Consider the following 24,823-nt stretch of genomic DNA (forward strand, 5'->3'; position numbering starts at 1 on the left):
GGGGGATTGGCTATGTATAAAATTTTAGAGGGGTAATCCGCTAAAGTTAAAGCTAAGGGGGGAAATTAGCCAATTATAAAAGTTTAGGGAGGTAATCGGCTAAAATTAAAGTCTGGGGGAAATTGGCACCTCTATACAAGTTCAGGGGGGGGCAAACTGACAAATACATCTTGTTTTTTCTCTTGCATTTTTTATTACTTTTTTTTTCCTCTAATGAATGCAGTGGATTTGGTAAGCAAGAAATATAGAATTTTGGAATTTTGATTCACTGTGGAAGAAGCAAAGTAATTTCCATGGAACAAGAAATTCTCTTCATCTTTCGCAAGTAAAATGCTTCTTCTATCCCTTCTTCAGTACATTATACATAACTCAAAAGTTTTAAGGTCAATCTTGCATTCTGGTTCTCTCTCCTTCTATTTCCCAATCCCTCATATCTTCACCTTTGAATTAGCTTGGAATTGTTTTGAATGGCTGTGAATGAAAGGAAGGGATAGGAGGGAAGAGAATTTGGATCCGTCAATTTTAGGGTAGGTGGGTACATGACATAGCAGGGCTCGCTATTTGTGTTATGCCGCACAAAACACCTGGTCCGACAGGCCATATGTTTGCATACCACCTCGCAATATGTTGGATCAGTGTGTCCAAGTGGAACCAAAATACAAGAGGTCTCATAGTTGCATGGAAGGTGCCCTATAAATGGCGTGATAGAGCAACCCGATCAAAGCTTTTCATGAACAACAACAGGGGCATTCACAACAAGAGGTTCGACGGGATTGAAGTGAATAAGAATACTTACCACTACACCCGCAAAATAGTCGTATTTTGTTCTAATCCGACCTCAAATCTAAAACCGAAAGGCCTTTTTTTTTTCTTCCTGGATTGTTTTTCTCTATACAATGAAGATCCTAATAACTCTCTCTACAATTCCTTTACAACCTCCGAAGCCAAAAATGTACAGCTAACTTCTTTTTTTTTTGGTCAAAAAAATGTACAGCTAACTAAACAAAGAGTTACAACACACTCTTAAGGGATCATCTTCTGAATATCGTCCTCGGGTATTGATACTGATGAAGAAGAACCGCTATATTTGCTGGCATTGGTGTATTTCTTCGAGAACTGCATTTTGTTAGGACAACTGCGGGCTCCTTCTCAAATTCCTGGGCAGGTGCATCGTTCTTGCTGTCATCTTCACTCTTGAAAACTGGGTGGATGTACGCATTTTGAAGGAAGCCTTCAAGTTCAGATTCGGCTCTCTTGTGCATTCTAATGTATCTTTCATCATTGCTTCCTGCAATCCACCACAAGAAAATGTTCATCACAGTCAAATCACTTCGACCAGCACAACGAAGAACTAGGTCAACCAATAGTGAATGCAACAAACCTGCAAGGGATGTCTGATGAAAGCAGGTTTGTAACGGCCTTTGCAGAATCTATGGAACCATATGGTTAACACTGGGAGTGTGATGAGCAGTGGAGTTGACTAAGCAGCTTCTTTTGTGCTTAACAATCCCATCAGCAGCAGTTGTGAGACAATTAGTGCCGTTATGATGCGCCCATGGACATCAGGCCAGAATGCCGCAGCACTTTCATACTCTTGATTATAGACGTTTATAATCTAGAATCGACCAACGAAATGCATTAGAATTTAGCAGAATTACTCAGTCAAGAAATGAATATCTCAACCAAAAAATAACTAAACCCTTCTCTTGGAAAATGTCGCAACTTACCTGACGACGATAAACAACATATGCCAGGGCAAAGAAAACTATTATGAACGGAAGTAGGATTGGTGACACCACAGCATAAACAAGGCCAAGTAAGAAATATAGTTGTATTTGAGGTTCACCGGTGTTGAAACCAAGGGTTCCAGGATCCATGGCCTCTTCCCTATCCTTTTCAGTCTTCACCAAGAAGAAATTTTTCAGGTGATAAATAATCAAGGGTTTCAACCTTAGAATCCCACCAGAAATTCCGGCCCACCCATCAACCATTATATAAGTGATAAAGAAGGTTGTCTTCATTGGAATTGAAACACCAATTGTCTTCGGGATCCTGCAAATAGCCAATTAATTATCAAAACTTTTTGCATCAAGCAGCACTTTCGATATCAGATACAGAGCAGACGAAGCTTATATTCATTGCAGTCTATCAATTTATGCACACAAGAGATGATGTCAAAACTTGATTGACTTGCTTTCTTCCACGATCTCAAATTAGTGTATTTGTATGAAATGAAAAAGTACATTCCATATAACTAACCATCAGGATACTGCAAACTAAAAGGAGTTGAGGTGCAAATATAAGGACATACTCATTGGCAGATTGGTGGATGAATTCATCTAGTTGTTGAAATGCAGTTCCAGTGATTATGCTCCCAAGAAATAAATTGACAAATTGGAAAATATAATATCTTGTAGCCGATCTCCTCTCTAGAGCTGATACGCTACTGAAACCTTCAAATTTGGACATTACCATCAATATAGAGGGAAGGAATATAAAAAAATCTTCAAAGCAATTCCAGGCAGGAAACCTTGGATAAATGATTTTATGAATTTCCTGCATGAAAAACGGGATGTTGTTATTGCAAAACGACGGTAAAAAAAAGTAATTACGGCTGACCATCCAGCCAGGGAACATTCAAACAAAGATGCATTATATAGAAAGAAAATACTCACACTTCAACAATGGGCTTTAGGAAGGGGACTGCTTTCTCAATACCCTCAATGTTTGCAAGGGACTGTACAAATGCAATGGGGATCATAAAAAAGAAGGTGAGGAAGAAGAAAGCAACGGCAACCACAAGCCTCCTAATCGTCAATGTAACATACAGGATAGCCAAGTTATCCCAATAAACATCATGGGGTTCTGGAGCCCACTCAGTCAACCATATAGTTGGGTTTCTGGATAGTTGAGTTTGTGCACAAACAGCGGCACCCCATCGAGTTCTGAAGGAAACAAAAGCTGCTGGCATGATAGATTTAGGGCTATTTGTAATCTTATCTCTCTCCAAGGATATCTGTCAACAATAAATTTGATTTGAAAAAGAAAGAACATAAGTGTTCCTATAATGATTGATCTATAAAAGACAAAGAAGTAGTCAATCAGGACTTGAGCTAACTCCGAAAGCTTTCCTTGTCCAGTGTCAAATAGAAGCAACAGTGAGCAAGACTGGTGGAACAAATTTTACAGTAGTTAAAGGATACTTCTTTTGATGGCCTCTCAATCTCAGATGTATAAAAATCAATTGCATCCACCCATTTACCCCAAAGACCAAGAAATCCAGTCTGCTCACAAGACTTTGTTAATGGAAATGAGAAATAGCATGATGAAAAAAAAAGGGAAGGAAACAGAGAAAAAAACGAAGAAAGAAATCAGAAGAATAATGCAAATACCTTCTTAGATGGTCTTTTAGATGAATTTCTAGAAAATTTAAGTTGATAGTAGTCAAGCCAATTCTGAAATTTCTTCTTCTCATTGACTAATTCAGAAAGTTTACTTGCATTGTAAACAACCTGCATGCAAATAGTTCAGTAAGAAATTAAACATATAACCGAAATACATGGAAGAAGAGCACAGGTGTAAATCCCCTTTCACATACTGACGTGTTTGCATGTTTATTACTATAGAACAACCCTACTTTATTTAGACCCCTCTATAGTTGTGGAATGCAGAGCAGGGAATGTTGAAATTGAATTTTTTTTTGTAACTTGAAAGCCCGTTTCTGTGTGAATCAGTATTGAGGATGTAAAGAAAAGCAAGAGGACCAAACCTGATGAGTGAGATAGTGGTCTGGATGGTTGACCAGAAAAAAAATGTTCCTCGAGCTGACTAACTGTTTCATCAGGATCTGGTGGAACATTTCTAACCAGTACCTACACCAAATTTACATATTTCACAACAGTGAAAAGAAATGTCTAAAGAACACTAATTTTATAGTTTTCCCACTCAATAATGTAACTGGATAGTGCAGAGGAGTAGGAATACATCAGGTAGAAAGATATACGAGAAAACAAGACTCGGTACTATATAAACATATTGAACATTTACAATTTAATGATGTAAATTTAACTGCTTGACCCCCAGCCCTTGCTAGTGGCTGTTAATGTTATGTCCCGAATACTGTGCTTCAAGGTCAATTTATTTATCACATAAGCTTAAGAATAATCAAGTTGATCTTACCGTGAACTGATCAGGGCGCCGCCGTTCTGATGCAAGAAAATGCAACCTCATTGTTGCAACCTTCTCGTACTCTGTTTTCAATATGCAGCATGTCCAAATTGTAAAAGCATAGGCCATTATTAAATGAGTCCAAAATCTGCATCAGATGTTAAATAATCATGGGAAGGTAAATTTCCTTGAAATGCAAACAAGTGTCAATGCACAGTAGCATATAAATAAGTCCCATCAAAAGTAAATGATCACCAGAAGGATATAAACAAGGCAATTCTCAATTTAGATTAAATCTTGCATATTAACCTAGAATTCTAATTACCCTCAGTTGAGAAAATTAAGAAAATTAATTCCTCAAAGGTCAGATTTTTAAATAATTAGGAACTACGTTTGCAAGAAATTAAAAGTCGGACTTGAGGGAAAAAAAGAAGAAGCAAAACTTAAAGGAAAGTGATGCAATAGTAGAGCTTAGTGCAGAAAGTATTGCATACCTATGAGATCCAAGAGGAACATTTGAGATAGAGAGCTCATCTAATGCGATGGGAACAAAAAAATTTAGCCTGCACTTTAAGGGGCCAAAATCTCGTAATCAGTTGAAGAAGGCAAACATTATAAATCACATCTAGAAAGAAGAGAAGTATTCAGTTGACATATTACATTCCGCCATTGTAGAAAAGCATTTTATGCGAGGAGAAAAGTTGCAGAGAGGATATGGGTTGACAATATACATGAAACACTTGCAATATGCCAATAAAATTATCTTTACTTATGTCAAAATATAAGGGGACACGGTCTTCGCAAATGTGAAAACTCTCAGTTTAAAGTTCTGTGTCTGTTATGTACCACAACAGACATTGTACTCATGTCCTAATTATGGGAAGTTGTGCACACATCACATATTTAGATTCTAATTAGTTACATAATCAAAGAAACATTAACATTTACACTGTCAAAAGCAACGACTAAAACGATAAATATGATTTACCATAGCATACCCTGTCAAGTAGATACTCAAGTAAACCGCAGAGTCCAACCTTGCATGGTCAACTAGCTCAGGTTCTGGCATTTATAATGCAGCAGGCATCCAATTCAAGAATTTCGCATATGATCTGAAGTCCAGATTCACAAACTTGCTTACTCCGCCGAACGGACTACACCTTAACCCTTTAAGATACCATTTTGGAAAGTAGACCCTCTCATTGACATATTGAATCCTAAGTGTTCGTCGCAGGAATCTCCTGGCGGACGAGCACACAGCTCCCCTGGGAGAATGGCGTCGGTTGAGGGTATCTGTCGTACTTCTGCTTTCTTCTCGGGCTCGCTCGGGCAAGCCTTTGTCGGGCATATCTTGGTCGGGCAAGACACACTTCGGGCAAGGCTCGTCGGGCAGTTCTGAAAGAGAAGGACAGAGTTAATTTGAAAGGGTGCCTTTGTGGGGCCTTAGATGTAGGCCTTAAGGCTCACAATCAAGATTAACTTTGTCGTGCTCAGGCGTGCCACTGCCATCTTCAGTATGGCAGATGTTGAATGGGTGTTAAGCTTTGATTGAATATGTATACGCCCGAGAAACCAAGTTAGATATAACAGGTGCCTTTGTGAGGCCTTAGGTATAGGCCTTGAGGCTTCCTGTCAAACTAAACCAGCGCTTGGATGTATCATATTTGGTCTTTTATGGTTGCCAGAGTCTTATCACTATTATACTTTTGATTATCTGAATCCAAGAGGTAGGACGAACCCAAATGAGTGCCTTTGTAGGGCCTTAGGTATAGGCCTTGAGGCTTCCCATCAGAGTTAATCCTTATACTCGGACCAACTAGACCACAACATGAAATGAAGCTAAATAGATGCCTTCGTGGGGCCTTAGGTGTAGGCCTTGAGGCTTTCTATCAGAATTCACTCCCTGCTTAAGCCTTTTCTATGAATCAAGATATAATAGCAACAAAACGGAGAAATAGGTTGATTACTTGCGCCCCAAGTAACTTCGGACTTCTCGCTTATCAAGGATTGTCGTGGATGGGTTGAGTCCACATAGAGTTCTTTTTTATACCTTGAGGCCAAGGACTTTTAAACTGATCTTTAAATTACACGCCCGCCGGGCTTAAGACTTAGATCTGATTTGAACTCTGACACGATTCAGATCGGATCCAAGTGCTGAAGATTCATTTTCATTATGACTTTGCTAGAAATAACTTGTATATAACTGGGAATGTATAACATGTTATTGTGCTTTTAAAAGAAAGAAAAGACAAAGACAGAGCAAAGATAGTCGGGTAAGTTTGAACCTTATCGGCCAAGGCTGAACTTCTTACAAAATCTATCTTTGTGGCTCTGTCAGAGGTCTGAAAGCTTTTAGAGGGGTTGACGGGGGAGAAGAGGATACAAAATGAATCGATACCACCATGAACAAGGTAGCAGAGCTATTACAGGGGTTTGGGAAGGTTTATCCCGAATGGGATGAAGGCTTGTGCTGACTACAGCTTCGTTGAAGGCAAATCTGGCTTGAGCAGAGTTTTGGCTTTTGTTTGTTTGTTTTGAGTGTCCTTAATTCTGTCTTCTCTTCCTCCTTTTATAGACGACTTCAGCTTGGGTTCCTGTAGCAATAGCGGTTGCCCGAATGCGGTTTGGTGATGACTCACTAGCTTTTTTACATGAATGCCACCAATAAAGTACTTTATTGGGCTGTGTAGTGACTGAATAACCTACCCCCTGTGGTCTTTGAGCAGGTAAGCAGGTGGCCTTTGTAACTTGTGCCCAGCCGAAAGCCTCTTTCCTGCTTCCTAAGTTTTCCTTTGGGCCTTGGGTTTGGGCCGACTTTCTCTCTGGCCCAAAGTTCAGATTTTATCCCAAACACTAAGTATGGCAAACGCCACAAAGAAAGCAAATGCAGTGAGAATATTTAAAATATAATGAGGATTCTCTCTGGATCCTCTTTGTGAGGATCCTAGGATCCTCTTTGTGAGGATCCTAGGATCCTCAAATCGTGTCCATTCATCGTACATCGTGCGATCAATTTTCATCACATACTATTCGTATTTAATTTTAAATAAAAGTATTTAAAATAATTTCTGGCCGCACGATGTACGATGAAGGAATACGATTTGAGAATCTCTAAGATCTTTACAAAGAGAATCCGAAGAGATCCTCATTCTTTAAAATATTGCAAGGAACGCCAATAGAATGAATATAAAATTAAGTTGTAAAGTACACTTTTAGAGACACTTTCCAATTTTCTATTCAAATAATAACAGTATACAGAAACATTACAGCGGAGAAAAGAACAAGACTTCGCTGCTGAAATTTCAGCAGGAGGTCCTACTTACATCCAATTTCGGGTGGACACGTGTTCAGGTTTTGATTCTTTTAATTAAAACTTGGACACGTGTCCACCTGGGATTGGATGTAAGCAGAATTCCTGCTGAAATGTTCAGCAGCGAAGTTACTTCCCCGGAGAAAATGCTCCAAACTGTTTTTTCACGTAACGTGAATGCTGAGGTCATCCAGATTGGGGGAGCCCAGGATCATCAAACCATGCTCATTGGCCAAATGCAAAAGGCAGATGAAACATGGATGGGGGGAGATCAGCTGCTCTGCAATCACTTGGAAAGTTACCCAAAATTTGCTTGAACGACACCAAGCGCTTTTAGCATTTCTAAAAGCACTTCTAAACAAGGCCGAAATAATAGAAGTTCCTAAAGGACACAATTCAATCGGAAATCATACCTCAAATAAATATATCGGCTTGTATCAGCATATGAATAACTCCCCAATCAAGCTTTCTTATGTAATTTAACTTCTTTTTTAATAAAGATGGTTTCCTATATGTTATATTGCCTAATAAAATTGAAAACCTGAAAAATATATAAGCAAATGACTTAGCAGACCTGGGTCAACGTTTGAACAGATTCTTGTACATGGTTCCAAGGAGTTTCTTTCAAAGGCTGCACATCGACCTGTTTGGAAGTCTTGTCGTAGTGGACTTAATTTTGTTAACCTGCATTGTTGAGATGTAAGAAGCAAACCGTAAAGCAAAAAACTGCACATATTTGTTTTAACGTATTTTAAATTACATACTAAAAGTGTAAAACTATTCATAAAACTAGACATAATCCAACTGTAAACCTTTAAACTACATGAGTTGAAATCAAGTTCGTAAAACCACCACAACTCATGTCATAGGCCATATGACACTAAGATTCCAACTCGTGGAGCTAACTCAAATTACATCAAGCTGAAAAGTTTGGAACCAACCTGGCGAGGCTGTGAAACAAGTGTGCTATGATTGTTGACAGTTGACACACATTACCTTTACTTGAGGTAGAAGAAATAGCTTTATAAGCTCTTCTGGTTAGTAGTGGCAATCCTCAGGAAGTTTTGTATTACGGGGTGCTCCACTTGCAGGGAGCAGTAAGGATTTTGGATTTTTGGGGGGAGCAAAAATATCTGAGAACTCTGCTTCCAAGGATTTTGTGAAATCAAGATCCTGCTGTGCTTTGGTCTTCTTTTGTTTAACTGTTACTGGTTGTTCTGCAGGACGATCGTTCTCTGAAACTGAAAAAACAGATTGTGTGATGTGTTACCATACTATTGAACCACAAGAGATACACATACACATATTAATTGATGACATGATCACTGAACCTGACCTTTAATTTTTTGATGCTTCCAATGATCAAGACCTACCCATGCATTTTGTTTTGAAGTAAATCCAAGACTTAAGAACAAAAACCCATCAACTTTCTCAAATCTCTCATCCATATCAAGCTCAAGGTAAGCACCTGGTTCATTATTCTACAAAAGTTGAAAATTATCAAGGAATGAATTCATTCTTCAATTATTCATAAAACAAAAATGAAAAACCGATACAACAACAACAACAACAACAAAACCTTTTCCCACTAAGTGGGGTCGGCCTAAAAATGAAAAACCGATGGAACAAATATTTACGATTCAAACTTAATATGAATAGTATGTTCGAAAAACCTCATGATAACTAGGGAAATTTGAACTTTCACAGTTAAGGTCCTCCACGACGCTTGTTTGGTCATCATGATCATAATCCCAGTTCCCGCAATTATCAGATACATCACAATCAAAATCAGCTTCATTGCTATAGGCAGCATCAACTTGATCTGCTGATTCTTGATCACATGTGTGTGTGTGTGTATATATATATCAGGTGGGCTTCTGTTATCCTCATCAAATCAATCAACTAAACTCCTGAGATTGGTGAAATTTCATCTTTGATTTCGCATGTTCAATGCCATCTGTTCTACATATTCTATAAAATATCAAGAAAAAGTTAATCTTAGTAAGCCACATCATTCTCATTTGGAAAAAAAAATGGGAAGATGAGATTTCGAAGAACTCAATACAATACCGAAAACACAACTCACCACCAGCAAAAGAAAGATCAACGGTATTGATTTATCAAGTTGATTATCAGATGCTATGCGCTACCCTGGTACTTCCGAAGAGTCAAAGAGCACTCTGCATCCACCATATACTCCGAGATTATTCATTAAAAGACTTTTGGCCCCACCTTCGTCAAATTGTGCAGACGTCTGATCTCTGATGATAGAGGGGATCAACGGCAAATGCAACTGAAAATACAAACAAAATTGTATCACAAACTTGGCCTCGCATCTCACAATATAAAACTAGTAATGAGGATAGCACAGGATGAGTGATCACCGTCAAACGTTTTTACATTTAGAGCCTCAAAAGATGATTCCAGCGTTGATAAGGGAGATATCTGCGTGTATGGATTTATGTCAGCATTTAGTATACGGGAGTTCAATAAATCACTGTAGTGAGTCAGAGAACAGTCAACCTTCTTGTGCGTCTCATTCTTGGAACTAGCTGATCACTCATATATTTCATGCATTTATACCATTCATTTCTAAGGTTTTTGTGATGTTTTTGTGTTAAACTTGTGGCATTTTATCTTACCTTGTGTTAATGTGCAGTTAATTTTGTTTAGGATCAATTTCAAGCAAAATGGAGAAAATTGAATTGAAAATGGCTGCTTTTTGTTAGAGGGAGAGCACGGACTGAGTGGAAGGGATAAGAAAATAAAGAAGTGGGAGGACACGGACTGAGTGGAAGAATAAAAGAAAAAGAGAGAGGGCAGACACGGCAGATGGAGTGCAGAGAAGAATAAAACGGAAGAGAGAGAGGCACGTACTGCGCAGTGCAGGGAAAGAAAAACAGAAAATAAAAGAAACCTAGCAGAGCAGGGAGCGACGGACAGAAAAAGGCAGGAGACTGACGAAGAGCAGAGGCGCAGCAGAAGCACAGAAGCAGAGGGCGCAGAGCAGAGGAACCAAAAATGGGTGTTTTCTTTCTTGTTATTTTTTATGGATAATTTCTTATGTATGAACATAATTATGTGTAACTAATTTATTTTGCTAGAGTGAGACCATGAGCCGCAACATGAATACGTAGTTTTATCTTTCAATTGCTTAAGTGTTGTTACATGCTTGCTTTGATATTTTCAATCTCTATATTAAACTATCTATGTGTCTTGATGATTGATCATCATTAGGATGCTTAGAAAAGTTATCGGATGCAATTTTGAACGAATGTCACGTTAAAATTGGTTGTGCTTCTTGTAATTGAGAATTGTACTCTTCTAAGGTAAATATCATGCTTTTAGGGATTATATGGTTTAACAAAAGGATTTTCATCAAGATTAATGAATCACTCATGTTTATATTTAATCCAAATGTCATGGATAAGTTGCATGTAGTGGTATGCGTTTTAACTTGAATGTCACAAGTAAAACATATACAAGGAAAATCCAACCTTCAAAGCATGTGTGTTTTCAATTATTTAAGCAATTGGAAGAGCTACGTAGGAGTGTTGTTGGTAAAGGTTGAACTCTAGCATATTGTCAATCTATTTTTCTTCAATCATTTATTTTATCTTGAATTTCCTTATTTACTTGTTTTGTTTAAGTTGAATCATTATTCCTATAAACCAATTCCCATTTTAGATATTTGTTTAAGTCACATCCAATAATATTTAGTTTCGTCAAATTAGTGTAATTCTTAGAGTTAAATAAGTTAAATACACAAAAACTCGTAAATTGTTTATATCAGTCCCTGAGGAGATCGACCTTGCTTGAGCCATTCTATACTACAAACACTTGTTCTCTTGCAAGAATTTTCTATGGTTTAACCCTTTGTTTTACAAGTGGTAAAATCGCTATCACTAGCCACATCTTTTCCATTGTCAGCATTGGCATCCTCTACTCTGGTATCTAAAATCACAACAGTATCAAGATACTAACAAGACCAATGGAGCACAAGTCCAATGTGAAAGAAATTACTATTACAATTTACAAATGAGCTGCTTAAAGATAACTATACCATATACTATTAAAAAAATCAAATTGCTTCGGCCAGGAAAGGTCATTGATTGTATGTTGTCTATTGTCTAATTCATTGTATAGGTTATAAATGCAAAGGTTAATACAGCAAAACTATCGATTTTATCTACCTTGAAACGGTATAATGACTAAAAGGTCAATTTTGCATTCTGATTCTCTCATAAAAGTTTTAAGTTTTATTAAACAATCACCAAATTGACAAAATATCCTCAATTTAATAAACGATGAGCTAAAATGATTTGACATAAATTGAAGCTATTTTTATTATTTTATTCTTATTTAATAGAGATTTTTGACCAAAATGATTGATGGTGGACAAACGTGACAGAATGTGATGACAACATTCCTCGAGAATCAAGCATTCTCTTTGAGTCCCATCTCCTTTCTTTGTACCTTAAAAACACTCACATCACTCAATTTCACACCAAGTTGACGCTAAAAATTCATAATTTAATTTCAAATTGGGAAACTGAGCTGTAGAAATGCGAAATTGTATGGACCAGGTGATGAAGAGCTTGAGGAACTAAGCAAGAGCACATGCGAGGAATGCAGCGAAGAGAGCGAAGGTTCGATGGGATCGATGCCGTTGTTGACGACGAAGACGACGTTGTCGCATCCACAGCCGTCGTCACCTAGTCCATTCTCTCGCAAGAGTCAAGATTGTGGAAACTATAAAAAAAAGGAAAAGAGGAGGAGGAGTATGAGTCGACTGGGCCCCACAGCCGAGTTCAACCTGCCAATCAGAGATGAATTGGAATGGATTGTCACCGTCCAATCAGGAGAATGGGGCGGCTAGATTTTTTTTGGCATATTTGTCGATTTGTTCCCTAAACTTGTATAGAGTTGTCAATTTTCCTCCTGAACTTTAATTTTAGATTTCCTACTTGAACTTTAATTTTAGTCAATTACCCCTTGAACTTTTATAAATAGCCAATTTCTCTTGTAACGCTAGTTCAGGGGGGAAATTGGCTAATTATAAAAGTTTCGGGAAGTAATCGGCTAAAATTAAAGTTAGGGGGAAATTGGCACCTCTTTACAAGTTATGGGGGCAAACCGACAAATACCTCTTTCATTTTTTCTCTTACTTTTTTTATTACTTTTTTTTTTTTTTTTATGAATGTAGTGGATTTGGTAAGAAGCAAGAAATAGAGAATTTTGAAATTTTGATTCACTGTGGAGAACCAAAGTAATTTCCATGGAACAAGAAACTCTCTTCATCCTTCACAAGTAAAGTGCTTCTTCTATCCCTTCTTGGGTACATTACACATCACTCATAAGTTTTAAGATCAATTCCTTTACAAATCATGCTAAAATTTGATTTTAACTCTCTCTACAATTCCTTTACAACCTCCGAAGCCAAAATTGTACAGCTAACTTCTTTTTTTCATCGAAAAAAATGTACAGCTAGTTAAACAAAGAGTTGCAATACACTCTTAAGGGATCATCTTCTGAGTATCGTCCTCGGGTATGGATGCTGATGAAGAAGAACCGCTATATTTGCTCGCCATTGGTGTATTCCTTCGAGAACTGCGTTTTGTTAGGACAACTGCGGGCTCCTTCCCAAACTCCTGGGCAAGTGCATCGTTCTCGCTGTCATCTTCACCCTTGAAAACTGGGTGGATGTAGGCATTTTGAAGGAAGCCTTTCATGATCAGATTCGGCTCTCTTGTGCGTTCTAATGTATCTTTCATCATTGCTTCCTGCAATCCACCATAAGAAAATGTTCACCACAGTCAAATCACTTCGACCAGCACAACAAAGAACAAGGTCAACCAATAGTGAATGCAACAAACCTGCAAGGGATGTCTGATGAAAGCAGGTTCGTAACGGCCTTTGCAGAATCTATGGAACCATATGGTCAACACTGGGAGTGTGATGAGCAGTGGAGTTGACTGAGCAGCTTCTTTTGTGCTTAACAATCCCATCAGCAGCAGTTGTGAGACAATTAGTGCCGTTATGATGCGCCCGTGGACATCAGGCCAGAATGCCGCAGCACTTTCATACTCTTGATTATAGACGTTTATAATCTAGAATCGACCAACGAAATGCATTAGAATTTAGCAGAATTACTCAGTCAAGAAATGAATATCTGAACCAAAAAATAACTAAACCCTTCTCTTGGAAAATGTCGCAACTTACCTGATGACGATAAACAACATATGCCAGGGCAAAGAATACTATTATAAACGGAAGTAGGATTGGTGACACCACAGCATAAACAAGGCCAAGTAAGAAATATAGTTGTATTTGAGGTTCACCGGTGTTGAAACCAAAGGTTCCGGGATCCATGGCCTCTTCCCTATCCTTTTCAGTCTTCACCAAGAAGAAAATTTTCAGGTGATATATAATCAAGGGTTTCAACCTTAAAATCTCACCAGCAATTCCGGCCCACCCATCAACCATTATATAAGTGATAAAGAAGGTTGCCTTCATTGGAATTGAAACACCAATTGTCTTCGGGATCCTGCAAATAGCCAATTAATTATCAAATTTTTTTTGCATCAAGCAGCACTGTTGATATCAGATACAGAGCGGACGAAGCTTATATTCATGGGAGCTTTAACGAAAAACTCCATGTACTGTTCATTTTAACGAAAAACCACATTTTTACTCTAAAAAATCAATCATGATACTATTCACTTACAACACCTTTTTGTCCTTTTAGTTAAAACTCAAAGTTTGCAAGCCCTTTTTATTAGTTTTCCTTATATTCATTGCAGTCTATCAATTTATGCACACAAGAGATGATGTCAAAACTTGATTGACCTGCCTTCTTCCATGATCTCACGTTAGTGTATTTGTATGAAATGAAAAAGTACATTCCATATAACTAACCATCAGGATACTGCAAACTAAAAGGAGTTGAGGTGCAAATATAAGGACATACTCATTGGCAGATTGGTGGATGAATTCATCCAGTTGTTGAAATGCAGTTCCAGTGATTATGCTCCCAAGAAATAATTGACAAATTGGAAAATATAATATCTACTAGCCGATCTCCTCTCTAGAGCTGATACGCTACCGAAACCTTCAAATTTGGACATTACCATCAATATAGAGGGAAGGAATATAAGAAAAATCTTCAAAGCAATTCCAGGCAGGAAACCTTGGATAAATGATTTTATGAATTTCCTGCATGAAAAACGGGATGTTGTTATTGCAAAACGACGGTAAAAAAAAAGGAATTATGGCTGACCATCCAGCCAGGGAACATTCAAACAAAGATGCATTATATAGAAAGAAAATACTCACGCTTCAATAATGGGCTTTAGGAAGGGGACTGCTTTCTCATTACCCTCAATATTTGCAAGGGACTGTACACAGCAAGATTTTTCTATTGCTGTGTCTTATAAGAATAAAAGAAAATAGAAAGCTCAATTAGGACAATTTAAAACAAAGAGAAAATGGTGGAGATTGTTGAATAATTGGCCAAGTGGCCAAGTGGACAACAAAACAATTCAAAAGAAAAAAAAAAGAAGGTGGACAACATCCTTCCTTGTTTTGGGGAGGAAAACATGGAACTTGTCTAAAGTTTTTTTGTTTTTTCTTTGGTCCATGTGAGAAGTCACGGGGTGACTTAATGAATTTTTAGCAGCAATTGCTGCTTTTGTTGTAATGAGAAGAAAGACAGTCGCATAGAAGAAGAAAATAGAAGGGAGCAGCAGAAAGAAGAAGAGAGGTACGCAGCTCCCATATAAGAAAGAAATGTGATTTTCTTTCTTGGTTAGTTCTCACTCCATCAAAGTATTATTGTTGTAATAGCTTTGAGCTTTGTATAAAGAAGACATTAATCATTATATTTCTTTCTCTATTTGTTTCCTTGGTGTGTGAGAGCTATTGGGTGTATTGGGTTATTTGGGTTGTGAGCTTGCCAACACTTTGTAAACTCCCATTCGGTTGATAGTGGATTATTGGGTGAGCTCCTACTGCTCCGAGGACGTACTCCAGTTACACTGACTGTTGAGGAACCTCGTTAAAATCTTGGTGTCTTTTATATTTTGTTCTTGCATTTTCATTTGATATATTATCTGTGGGTTAACTTGAGTTGGTTCCAACGGGTTTGGTGCTATCCTAGCACAACAATTGGTATCAGAGCACTAGTTGCTCTTGGGTACTGTTTAGTTGCCAAAGATGTCAGACGGGCAAGATGAGAATCCTTTTGGAAGCAGCTCCGGGTTTGCAAGAACTACGGTGCAAAATGCAAAGTTCGAAGTGGAAAAGTTTGATGGCACAAACAATTTCGGGATGTGGCAATGTGAGGTCAAAGATGTGTTGGCTCAACAAGATCTACTTGCTACTTTGGGAGAGAAGCCGGAAGCTATGTCGAAGCCGGAATGGGAGAAATTAAATTTGTGGGCTTGCTCTTCAATTCGGTTGTGCCTTGCAAAAACTCAGAAGTATTTTGTGATGCGGGAGACGGTAGCAAGTGTGTTGTGGCAAAAATTGGAAGACAAGTATATGATGAAGAGTGCAGAGTACCGGCTACACTTGAAGAAAAAGCTCTACCGCTTCCAATACAAAGAAGGTACAAAAATGATTAGACACCTTGATGCTTTTAATAAGTTGATTGCCGACTTGTTAAATTTAGATGAGGATATTAAGGATGAAGATAAGGCCTTAATATTGTTGAATTCCTTGCCGGACTCTTATGAGCATTTTGTTACCACTATTATGCATGGTAAAGAAACTGTGAAATTTGAAGATGTGTCAAATGCCTTGATGAATTATGAAATGAGGCATAGAGATAAAAACCATGATAGTACCTCTGAAGCTTTATTTGTTAGAGGTAGATCATCGGAGAGAAGATCATCTTCTAACAGGAAAAAATCATAGTCTCGACCTAGAGGAAACTCTAAAGGTAGAAAAACTTTGGAAATGGATGAATGTGCCTTTTGTCATAATAAGGGCCATTGGAAGAAAGACTGTCCTAAGTTGAAGACCAAAGGAAAAGAAAGTTCTGAAGCCAATGTTGCTGAGGTTGAAACAGATGTTTTTGATTTTGCTTTAACCACTTCCTCATCATTTGATTGTGCTACTAAATGGGTGTTGGATACGGGTTGTACTCATCATATGACTCCTCACAAGGATTGGTTTTTAAGCTTGAAAGAGTTTGATGGTGGCATTGTGTTCATGGGAGATGACAATCCGTGCACAACAAAAGGGATTGGTACAGTTCGTTTGAAGTTGCATGATGGCATGGTTAAAGAGTTGACAGGTGTTCGGTATGTACCGAATTTGAAGAAAAATCTTATTTCTTTGGGTACTTTGGAATCTAAGGGTTTCAGGTTTCATTCAGATGGACAGACATTGAAAGTTACTTATGGTGCACTTGTTGTGATGAAAGCTCCTAGATGTGGTCATTTGTATTTATTGCAGGGAAACACTGTGACAGGTGAAGCATCTGTAGTCTCTAAAAATATGGGCACATCTGATTCAGATACTACTAGACTGTGGCATATGAGATTAGGCCATGCCGGTGAGAAAGCTCTACAAGGGCTTGTGAAACAAGGTCTTCTAAAAGGTGCCGCGACTTGTAAGCTTGATTTCTGCGAGCATTGTGTCTTGGGGAAGCAAACTAGAGTGAAGTTTGGTACTGCTGTACATTAGACGAAGAGCATTCTTGATTATGTGCATTCGGATGTTTGGGGTCCTACAAAGACTCCCTCTTTGAGTGGTAGATATTGGTTCGTGACCTTTGTTGATGATTATTCAAGAAGGTCTTGGGTCTACACTATAAAGCACAAGAGTGAGGTGTTAAGCATTTTCTTGGGTTGGAAGAAAATGGTTGAGAACCAGACTGGGAGAAAGATTAAGATTTTGAGATCGGATAATGGTGGTGAATACACATCCGATCATTTCTTTAAAGTTTGCAAAGAGGAAGGAATTGTGAGACATTTCAGTGTTCGGGGAACTCCACAACAAAATGGAGTTGCAGAAAGATTGAATCGAACCTTGCTTGAGAAGGTTAGATGTATGTTGTCTCAATCGAGTTTAAGCAAGTCATTTTGGGCAGAGGCAGTTAATTATGCATGTCACATCATCAACCGGTTACCCTCAGCTGCTGTTCAGGGTAAGACACCAATGGAGGTATGGACTGGAAAACCTTCTTCTGATTATGACTATATCCGTATTTTTGGTTCACTTGCTTATTTTCATGTGACTGAAAATAAACTTGATCCTAGAGCCAAAAAGGCTATCTTTCTTGGTTTTAGTAGTGGTGTCAAAGGTTATAGGTTGTGGTGCCCAGAGATGAAAAAACTTGTAATCAGCAGAGATGTGACATTTGATGAAGAAAGTATGTACAAAGTCTCTGAGAAGAATGTGAAAGATGTCCAACAGGTGGAGCTTGAGAAAGTTGCCTCTGGTACTTCAAATCCTATTTTCACTGATGTCGAAGCCACTACAAGTGAAGAAGTTGGAGACCATGAGGATGTTGAAGAAGTTAAACTTGAAGATTCTATTCAAGTTGAAGAGCAAGTTTCACCTCAAGAGTCTATTGCCAAAAACAGAGGAAAGAGACAAATTACCAAGCCAGCTCGGTATAGTGACTATGTTTCTTTTGCTCTTCCTGTTATCACTGATGAGATTCCATCCAATTTCGAGGAAGCCATTGAGAGTGAAGAGAAGGAGATGTGGTGCAATTCCATGGGTGATGAGATGAATTCTCTCTTGAAGAACAAGACTTGGGAGTTAGCTAAATTGCCTAATGGCAAGAAAGCTATCGGTTGCAAATGGGTGTATGCCAAGAAGGAAGATGCTGATGAGAAAAGCAATGTCAGATTCAAAGCAAGATTAGTTGCTAAAGGGTATGCACAAAAGGAGGGCATTGACTACAATGAAATATTTTCTCCGGTTGTGAAGCACTCCTCAATTCGCATTATGTTAGCTCTTGTTGCACAGTATGATCTTGAGCTTGTGCAACTTGATGTGAAGACGGCTTTCCTACATGGTGATTTGAATGAAGAGATTTATATGTGTCAACCGGATGGGTATATAGTGAAAGGGAAGGAGAATTTGTTTTGCAAATTGAAGAAATCACTTTATGGCTTGAAGCAATCTCCAAGGCAATGGTATTTGAGGTTTGATAAATTTATGAGAGGCCAAAATTATTCTAGAAGTCAATATGATCATTGTGTGTACTTCAAGAAGTTGCAAGATGGGTCTTTCATTTATTTATTGATATATGTTGATGATATGTTGATTGCCTCAAAGAATGTTGAAGAGATTGAGAAATTGAAGAAACAAATGAAGAATGAGTTTGAGATGAAGGATCTTGGTGAAGCAAAGAAGATCCTTGGCATGGAGATCACTAGAGATAGAGAGAAGGGTTTGGTCAGTTTGAATCGAAGACAATATCTTGAGAATTTGATTCGGAAGTTTGGAGTTCATGATTCAACCAAACCGGTTAGTACCCCTTTGGCTCCTCGTTTTAAATTGAGTTCTCTACAATGTCCTAAAACTGATAAAGAGAAGCTGCAAATGAAAAATATACCATATGCAAATTTGGTTGGTAGTTTGATGTATGCAATGGTATGCTCTAGACCGGATATTGCTCATGCAGTTGGCATGGTGAGTCGATATATGCATAATCCAGGTAAAGAGCATTGGCAAGCAGCTAAGTGGATATTGAGGTATCTCCATGGTACTCGAGATGTTGGTTTATGCTTTGAGAGAGATGACTCTGGTATTGGTCATTTTGCAGTTGGTTATGTTGATTCAGATTATGCAGGTGATATGGATGGAAGGAAGTCTACTACAGGCTATGTGTTTACTATGGCTAAAAGGCCAGTTTGTTGGAGGTCCATTTTGCAGTCGTCTGTTGCCTTGTCTACTACAGAGGCTGAATATATGGCAGTTGCTGAAGCTATAAAGGAGGCCATTTGGATACATAGGCTTATTAGAGATTTGGGGGTTGATCAGAAGCAGGTGGAGGTACATTGTGATAGTCAGAGTGTCATTTATTTGGCTAAGTATCAGGTTCATCATGCGAGGACCAAGCACATAGATGTGCGTTATCACTTTGTTCGTGAAATTGTTGGTGAAGGGGAAATCATTCTCCAGAAGATTCCAACTAAAGACAACCCCGCTGATATGTTGGCTAAGGTTGTTGGTGTAGCCAAGTTTGTTCACTGTTTGAACTTGGCTCACATTATGCCTATATAAAGAAGGCGTTGAGCAGTAGGAGTTTTGGAGCATTTGGCTCGGCATGAGTTGTTCTCTTGCTAGTGTTTGGGAGTGATGTTGTGTGTTAATTGTGTTGGTTGGCTTATCATGGCGTTTTTCGGAATTTGGCCAAGGTGGAGATTGTTGAATAATTGGCCAAGTGGCCAAGTGGACAACAAAACAATTCAAAAGAAAAAAAAAGAAGGTGGACAACATCCTTCCTTGTTTTGGTGAGGAAAACATGGAACTTGTCTAAAGTTTTTTTGTTTTTTCTTTGATCCATGTGAGAAGTCATGGGGTGACTTAATGAATTTTTAGCAGCAATTGCTGCTTTTGTTGTAATGAGAAGAAAGACAGTCGCATAGAAGAAGAAAATAGAAGGGAGCAGCAGAAAGAAGAAGAGAGGTACGCAGCTCCCATATAAGAAAGAAATGTGATTTCCTTTCTTGGTTAGTTCTCACTCCATCAAAGTATTATTGTTGTAATAGCTTTGAGCTTTGTATAGAGAAGAAATTAATCACTATATTTCTTTCTCTATTTGTTTCCTTGGTGTGTGAGAGTTATTGGATGTATTGGGTTATTTGGGTTGTGAGCTTGCCAACACTTTGTAAACTCCCATTCGGTTGATAGTGGATTATTGGGTGAGCTCCTACTGCTCCGCGGACGTACTCCAGTTACACTGACTGTTGAGGAACCTCGTTAAAATCTTGGTGTCTTTTATATTTTGTTCTTGCATTTTCATTTGATATATTATCTGTGGGTTAACTTGAGTTGGTTCCAACGGGTTTGGTGCTATCCTAGCACAACAAGCATTACTAACTGTCATAAATCCATTGTTCCCAGAAATTGAGCGAGCTTCCACTTAAGAATGCAGAACTCAAACCAGCTAGTTCATTTAAAGGTATTTCCCCGTAGTAGCTTTTAGCAATGGCTAACTTTGGGTTGCGCTGAATTAAATCCCACGCAATATCTACATATTGCGGAGTGAAAGAAGAATAACATTGTTTAGAAATAATCTCTATATATCTAGTTATAAAAATTAGTTTAATCTCAACATATTTAATATTCAGCGGTTTTATAGTATTTATAGAAGGAAAAAAAAATTAAGGCGCCACTAATAATAATTATCATTTGAATGTTGATCTTACCAAATCTTTTGAACCTAAAACCGTTGATAATAAGTGTAGCGCAATCGGAATCGTTCAAGGTTTCGCACGGAGTGGCAGAATAAAGGTATCGAGCCATTTTCTCTCCTCCTTCATAACACTGAGCCTCGAGAAGTGGGGTGTTTTTGCCGGTCATAAGTGGGTCGGTTTTCTCGGGAGGAAAGACAATACTGAGTAGCTTCTTGTTCTTTTCAACCATGCATTTTGCTAGTTCGACGCTTTCTAGAATACCGCTTATAACAAAATGAAGAGCGGTAAGACCAAAATCGTCTTGTATTTCCAAGTCTTTTGGTCTCATTAAGTGCACCAATTCTTTTGCAATGTCCACCTTCTTAGAAATGATTGCCAAGTGAAGAATTGTCCCACCGGTCTCATGTCTTGCAGTTAATGCCTTGGGATGTTGGATAAGAAACTCCATTGCAGCTTCCCAATCTTCCTTCTCCAATAAATTGAGCAAAGTTGGATTAACGCGGTTGTCTTCGTGTCCTGCCAAGCTAGCTAACGTTACATATATATCCCCATAAATAATGTACGTAACATATAGTTGTTACCCTGATCACCAGAAGAAAAACATATAGACTATATACTTGTTATGGATTTTTCTTGTTCTTCTTAATTTTATTGTATATATGCATACATACATACATATATATATATATATATAGATATAGTACTTTAATTTGTTCTGTTTTACTATTGAATGCCAGCTCTTTTTCTTTGTAAATTGGCATTATGCATTTTAGTTTTCTCCTTGTAAGAAGCAAAATAAACTATTTTAGAATGCAAATAACAATGCAGAATTTGAAAGGAGTTTAATTAATAAATATTGAACATAAATTTGTGTGAGAATCGAGACATAATACCTTCATGTGGCAATTCTTCTATGACATCATTCTGTGGCTCTGCCTCAACAGTGATTTGGTTGTTACTCGTGTGATCGTCGAATATCTCCTCTGAAAAATGGAATTATTTATGTTTATATCGCATCATTCTCTGTTGGGAAATATATTTCTCTCTTTTCCTTTCTTATTTTTGCTGTTGTTTAAATTGAAATATTCTATTAAGGATAGATTTGATTCAATTGAACAGAGCCAGGCCGAAACCAAAACTGACACTACTCACACAACTTGACGTCTCTCTTTTTAATGAATATGCAACCAAAAAAATGTCAAATATTAGTGGCTTTTCCTTTTGGAAGGCCTAATAAACTGGGCTAACCACACTTTGTATACAGTACAAGAAAAAGGCAAAGAGGTATGTTTGGCACCTCAAAGTTGAGGAGTTCTTTATAAAAAGAACTTGGTGATTTTTACAGGATTTTGTATTTATGAAAAAAATTGTTCAAATTATAAATCACTTAGTAAAAATCATTTATGTAGATAATCAATTAATTCTAAAGTTGTTTAGTCAATCAACTGTAGCAAATAGATATAAATGGTTTGTAATGCTTGTATTGAGTCTAACCATCTATTTTTGGACAATTCACTGACTAAATGATCTTATATTTTATTGATTTTACAAAAATGATATTTACAGAGTGATTTATAACGTTAACAATTTTGATCATAAGCATAAAATTCTATAAATCGGTCACGAAGTATTTTGAGAATGAACTTCTTCTCATCATGTGAGGATCCAAGTTAATTCCAAAGACAAAGCCTAATTATATCGAAAAACGAAGATGCACATACCGGTTCTTGTGACTTGGGATGCATTAGCTGGCTTGAGCTTTTCTTTCAAAATATCCCAGGCATCTTTGGCTGTTCTGGCGCCCATAATAAAAGAAAATGTTTCGACCCCACAAGAAATCTGGATGGAGTGCAAAGCCTTGGCATTACTCTTCCTCCAAGCTTTAAATTCAACTTCATCGTCGTCTTGTTCAGGGGGCTCAGTGGTGGCTTCTACAACGTCCCAAAGATCTTCTGCCAACAGATAGGTTTTAACTTGCAAACTCCATTCTTCATAGTTATTTTTGTTTAGAAGTTCATGAACAATTGGACTAGGGACAATTGTGCCTGTCATCTTCATTTTTATGATAACAAATCAGCCACTTAAAAAGACTCGAGGCATTATTTGTATTACAGCATTGAAGACAAAAAGCAGAGGGATTCAACTTCACCGGGACAAAAAAGAAGAAAAGAGTTCTGGAAAAAGAAAAAGGAAAAGAAAAAAAGAAAAAGAAAAAAGAAAAAAGAAAAGAAAAAACAAATGTGGCAGAATGCGACGATGGTATTGCGCGGGAATTGAGCATTCTCTTCGAGTCCCATCTCCTTTCTTTGTACCTTAAAGACACTCACATCACTCAATTTCACACCAATTTGTCACTAAAGTTTCCTAATTTAATTTCGAATTGGTAAATAAATGGGAAATTATACAAACCAGGTGATGAAGAACTTGAGGAACTAAGCGAGAATGTAGGCGAAGAACGCAGCGATGATAGCGAAGTTCAATGGGATCGACGACGAAGACGATATCGTCGCATCCGCATCCATCATCAACTCGTCCATTCTCTCTCACGACTCATGAGCAAGACTGGAAACTAGAAAAGAGGGAAAGAGGAGGAGTATGAGTTGATTGGGCCCCACAGCCGGGTTCAATCAGGTGAAAGTGGATGCTAGATTTTGTTTTCTCTTACTTTTTTTATAACTTTTTATTTTATTTTAATTTTTATGAATGCGGTGGATTTGGTAAGAAGCAAGAAATATAGAATTTTAGAATTTTGATTCACTGTGCAAGAAGCAAAGTAATTTCCATGGAACAAGAATTTCTCTTCATCCTTCACAAGTAAAATGCTTATTCTATCCCTTCTTCGGTACAATACACATAACTCAGAAGTTTTAATGTCAATTTTGCATTCTTATTCTCTCACAGAATTGTTAACTTTTATTAAATAAGGATCGTGACAAAATACCATCAATTTAATCAACAATGAGCTAAAATGATTTAACATAAATTGAAGCTATTTTCGTCATTTTATTCATATTTAATAGAGATTTTTTATCAAAATAATTGATGGTGGACAAACGTGGCAGAATGCAACGATGGCATTCCGTAGGAATCGAGCATTCTATTTGAGCCCCATCTCCTTTCTTTGTACCTTAAAAACACTCACATCACTCAATTTCAAATCAATTTGACATAAAATTTCCTAATTTAATTTCAAATTGGAAAATTGAGCTGCATAAATGTGATATTTTACAGACTAGGTGCTGACGTGCTTGAGGAACTGAGCAAGAGCGCATGTGACGTTCGATGGGATAGATGCCGCCATCGACGGCGAAGACGACGTCATCGCATCCGCAGCCGTCATCATCTCATCCATTCTCTCTCACAAGTCAGGATTGGTGAAAACTAGAAAATATGGAAACAGGAGGAGTATGAGTCGACTGGGGCTCACAGCTGAGTCCAATCAGGAGAAAGTGCTCTTGGATTATTTTTTTTCTCTTACTTTTTTTTATAATTATGTTTTTTATTTTTATGAATGTGGTGGATTTGGTAAGATGCAAGAAATATAAAATTTTGGAATTTTGATTCACTATGGAAGAAGCAAAGTAATTTCCATGGAATAAGAAGTTCTCTTCATCCTTCACTGAACTTTAATCTCCCCACTGAACTTTAATTTTAGCTTATTACCCCCAGAACTTATAATTAGTCAATTTCTTCCTTGAACTTTAATTTTAGCCACTTACCTTTGAACTTTTATAAATAGCCAATTTCTCTCATGATGACAGATTTTAGAAAGTTTCATCCAATTTTTTTTATCAAAATGTTACATCCAATTTTTTATCTATTTTGATCATGTGCACAACACATTACTTATTCTAAAGTAGGGGGGAGGGCAGGCGCTATTCACGTTTGTTTTGATTTTGCTTTATTTACGACAATGCCAGCCGAATGTGGCTGGGTTGGGGGGTGATTCTCAAAAATTCAGAGG

At 37.7% G+C, this 24,823-nt stretch overlaps 1 protein-coding gene and 2 pseudogenes across 1 annotated transcript; all 3 read right to left on the minus strand.

Annotated features, from left to right (window-relative positions):
* Positions 1-908: 908 nt before the first annotated feature.
* LOC139193687 (CSC1-like protein At3g21620) lies at positions 909-7,708 on the minus strand (annotated as a pseudogene).
* A 5,042-nt stretch (positions 7,709-12,750) lies between these two features.
* On the minus strand, positions 12,751-15,570 carry LOC139193322 (CSC1-like protein At3g21620; annotated as a pseudogene).
* A 4,948-nt stretch (positions 15,571-20,518) lies between these two features.
* LOC103422370 (uncharacterized) lies at positions 20,519-22,951 on the minus strand. The gene is made up of 4 exons (XM_070817192.1): positions 22,581-22,951; positions 21,753-21,842; positions 20,872-21,375; positions 20,519-20,693 (listed from the first exon to the last, which is right to left on the minus strand). The coding sequence occupies exons 1-4, from the start codon at positions 22,915-22,917 to the stop codon at positions 20,539-20,541; spliced, it is 1,086 nt and encodes a 361-aa protein (XP_070673293.1). The 5' UTR covers positions 22,918-22,951; the 3' UTR covers positions 20,519-20,538.
* Between the last annotated feature and the right edge of the window lie 1,872 nt (positions 22,952-24,823).

This window comes from Malus domestica, chromosome 17 (assembly GCF_042453785.1).
Source record: "Malus domestica chromosome 17, GDT2T_hap1".
NCBI classification, from domain to species: Eukaryota; Viridiplantae; Streptophyta; class Magnoliopsida; order Rosales; family Rosaceae; genus Malus; species Malus domestica.

What these genes read in the sequence shown, in the direction of transcription:
- LOC103422370 (XM_070817192.1), bottom strand. Translation starts at nt 22,917, where the DNA reads ATGAAGATGACAGGCACAATTGTCCCTAGTCCAATTGTTCATGAACTT. An exon ending in ATCCCAAGTCACAAGAACCG is followed by an intron (nt 21,843 to 22,580) that starts GTATGTGCATCT and finishes TCCATTTTTCAG; the next exon opens with AGGAGATATTCGACGATCAC. An exon ending in AGAAGAATTGCCACATGAAG is followed by an intron (nt 21,376 to 21,752) that starts GTATTATGTCTC and finishes CTAGCTTGGCAG; the next exon opens with GACACGAAGACAACCGCGTT.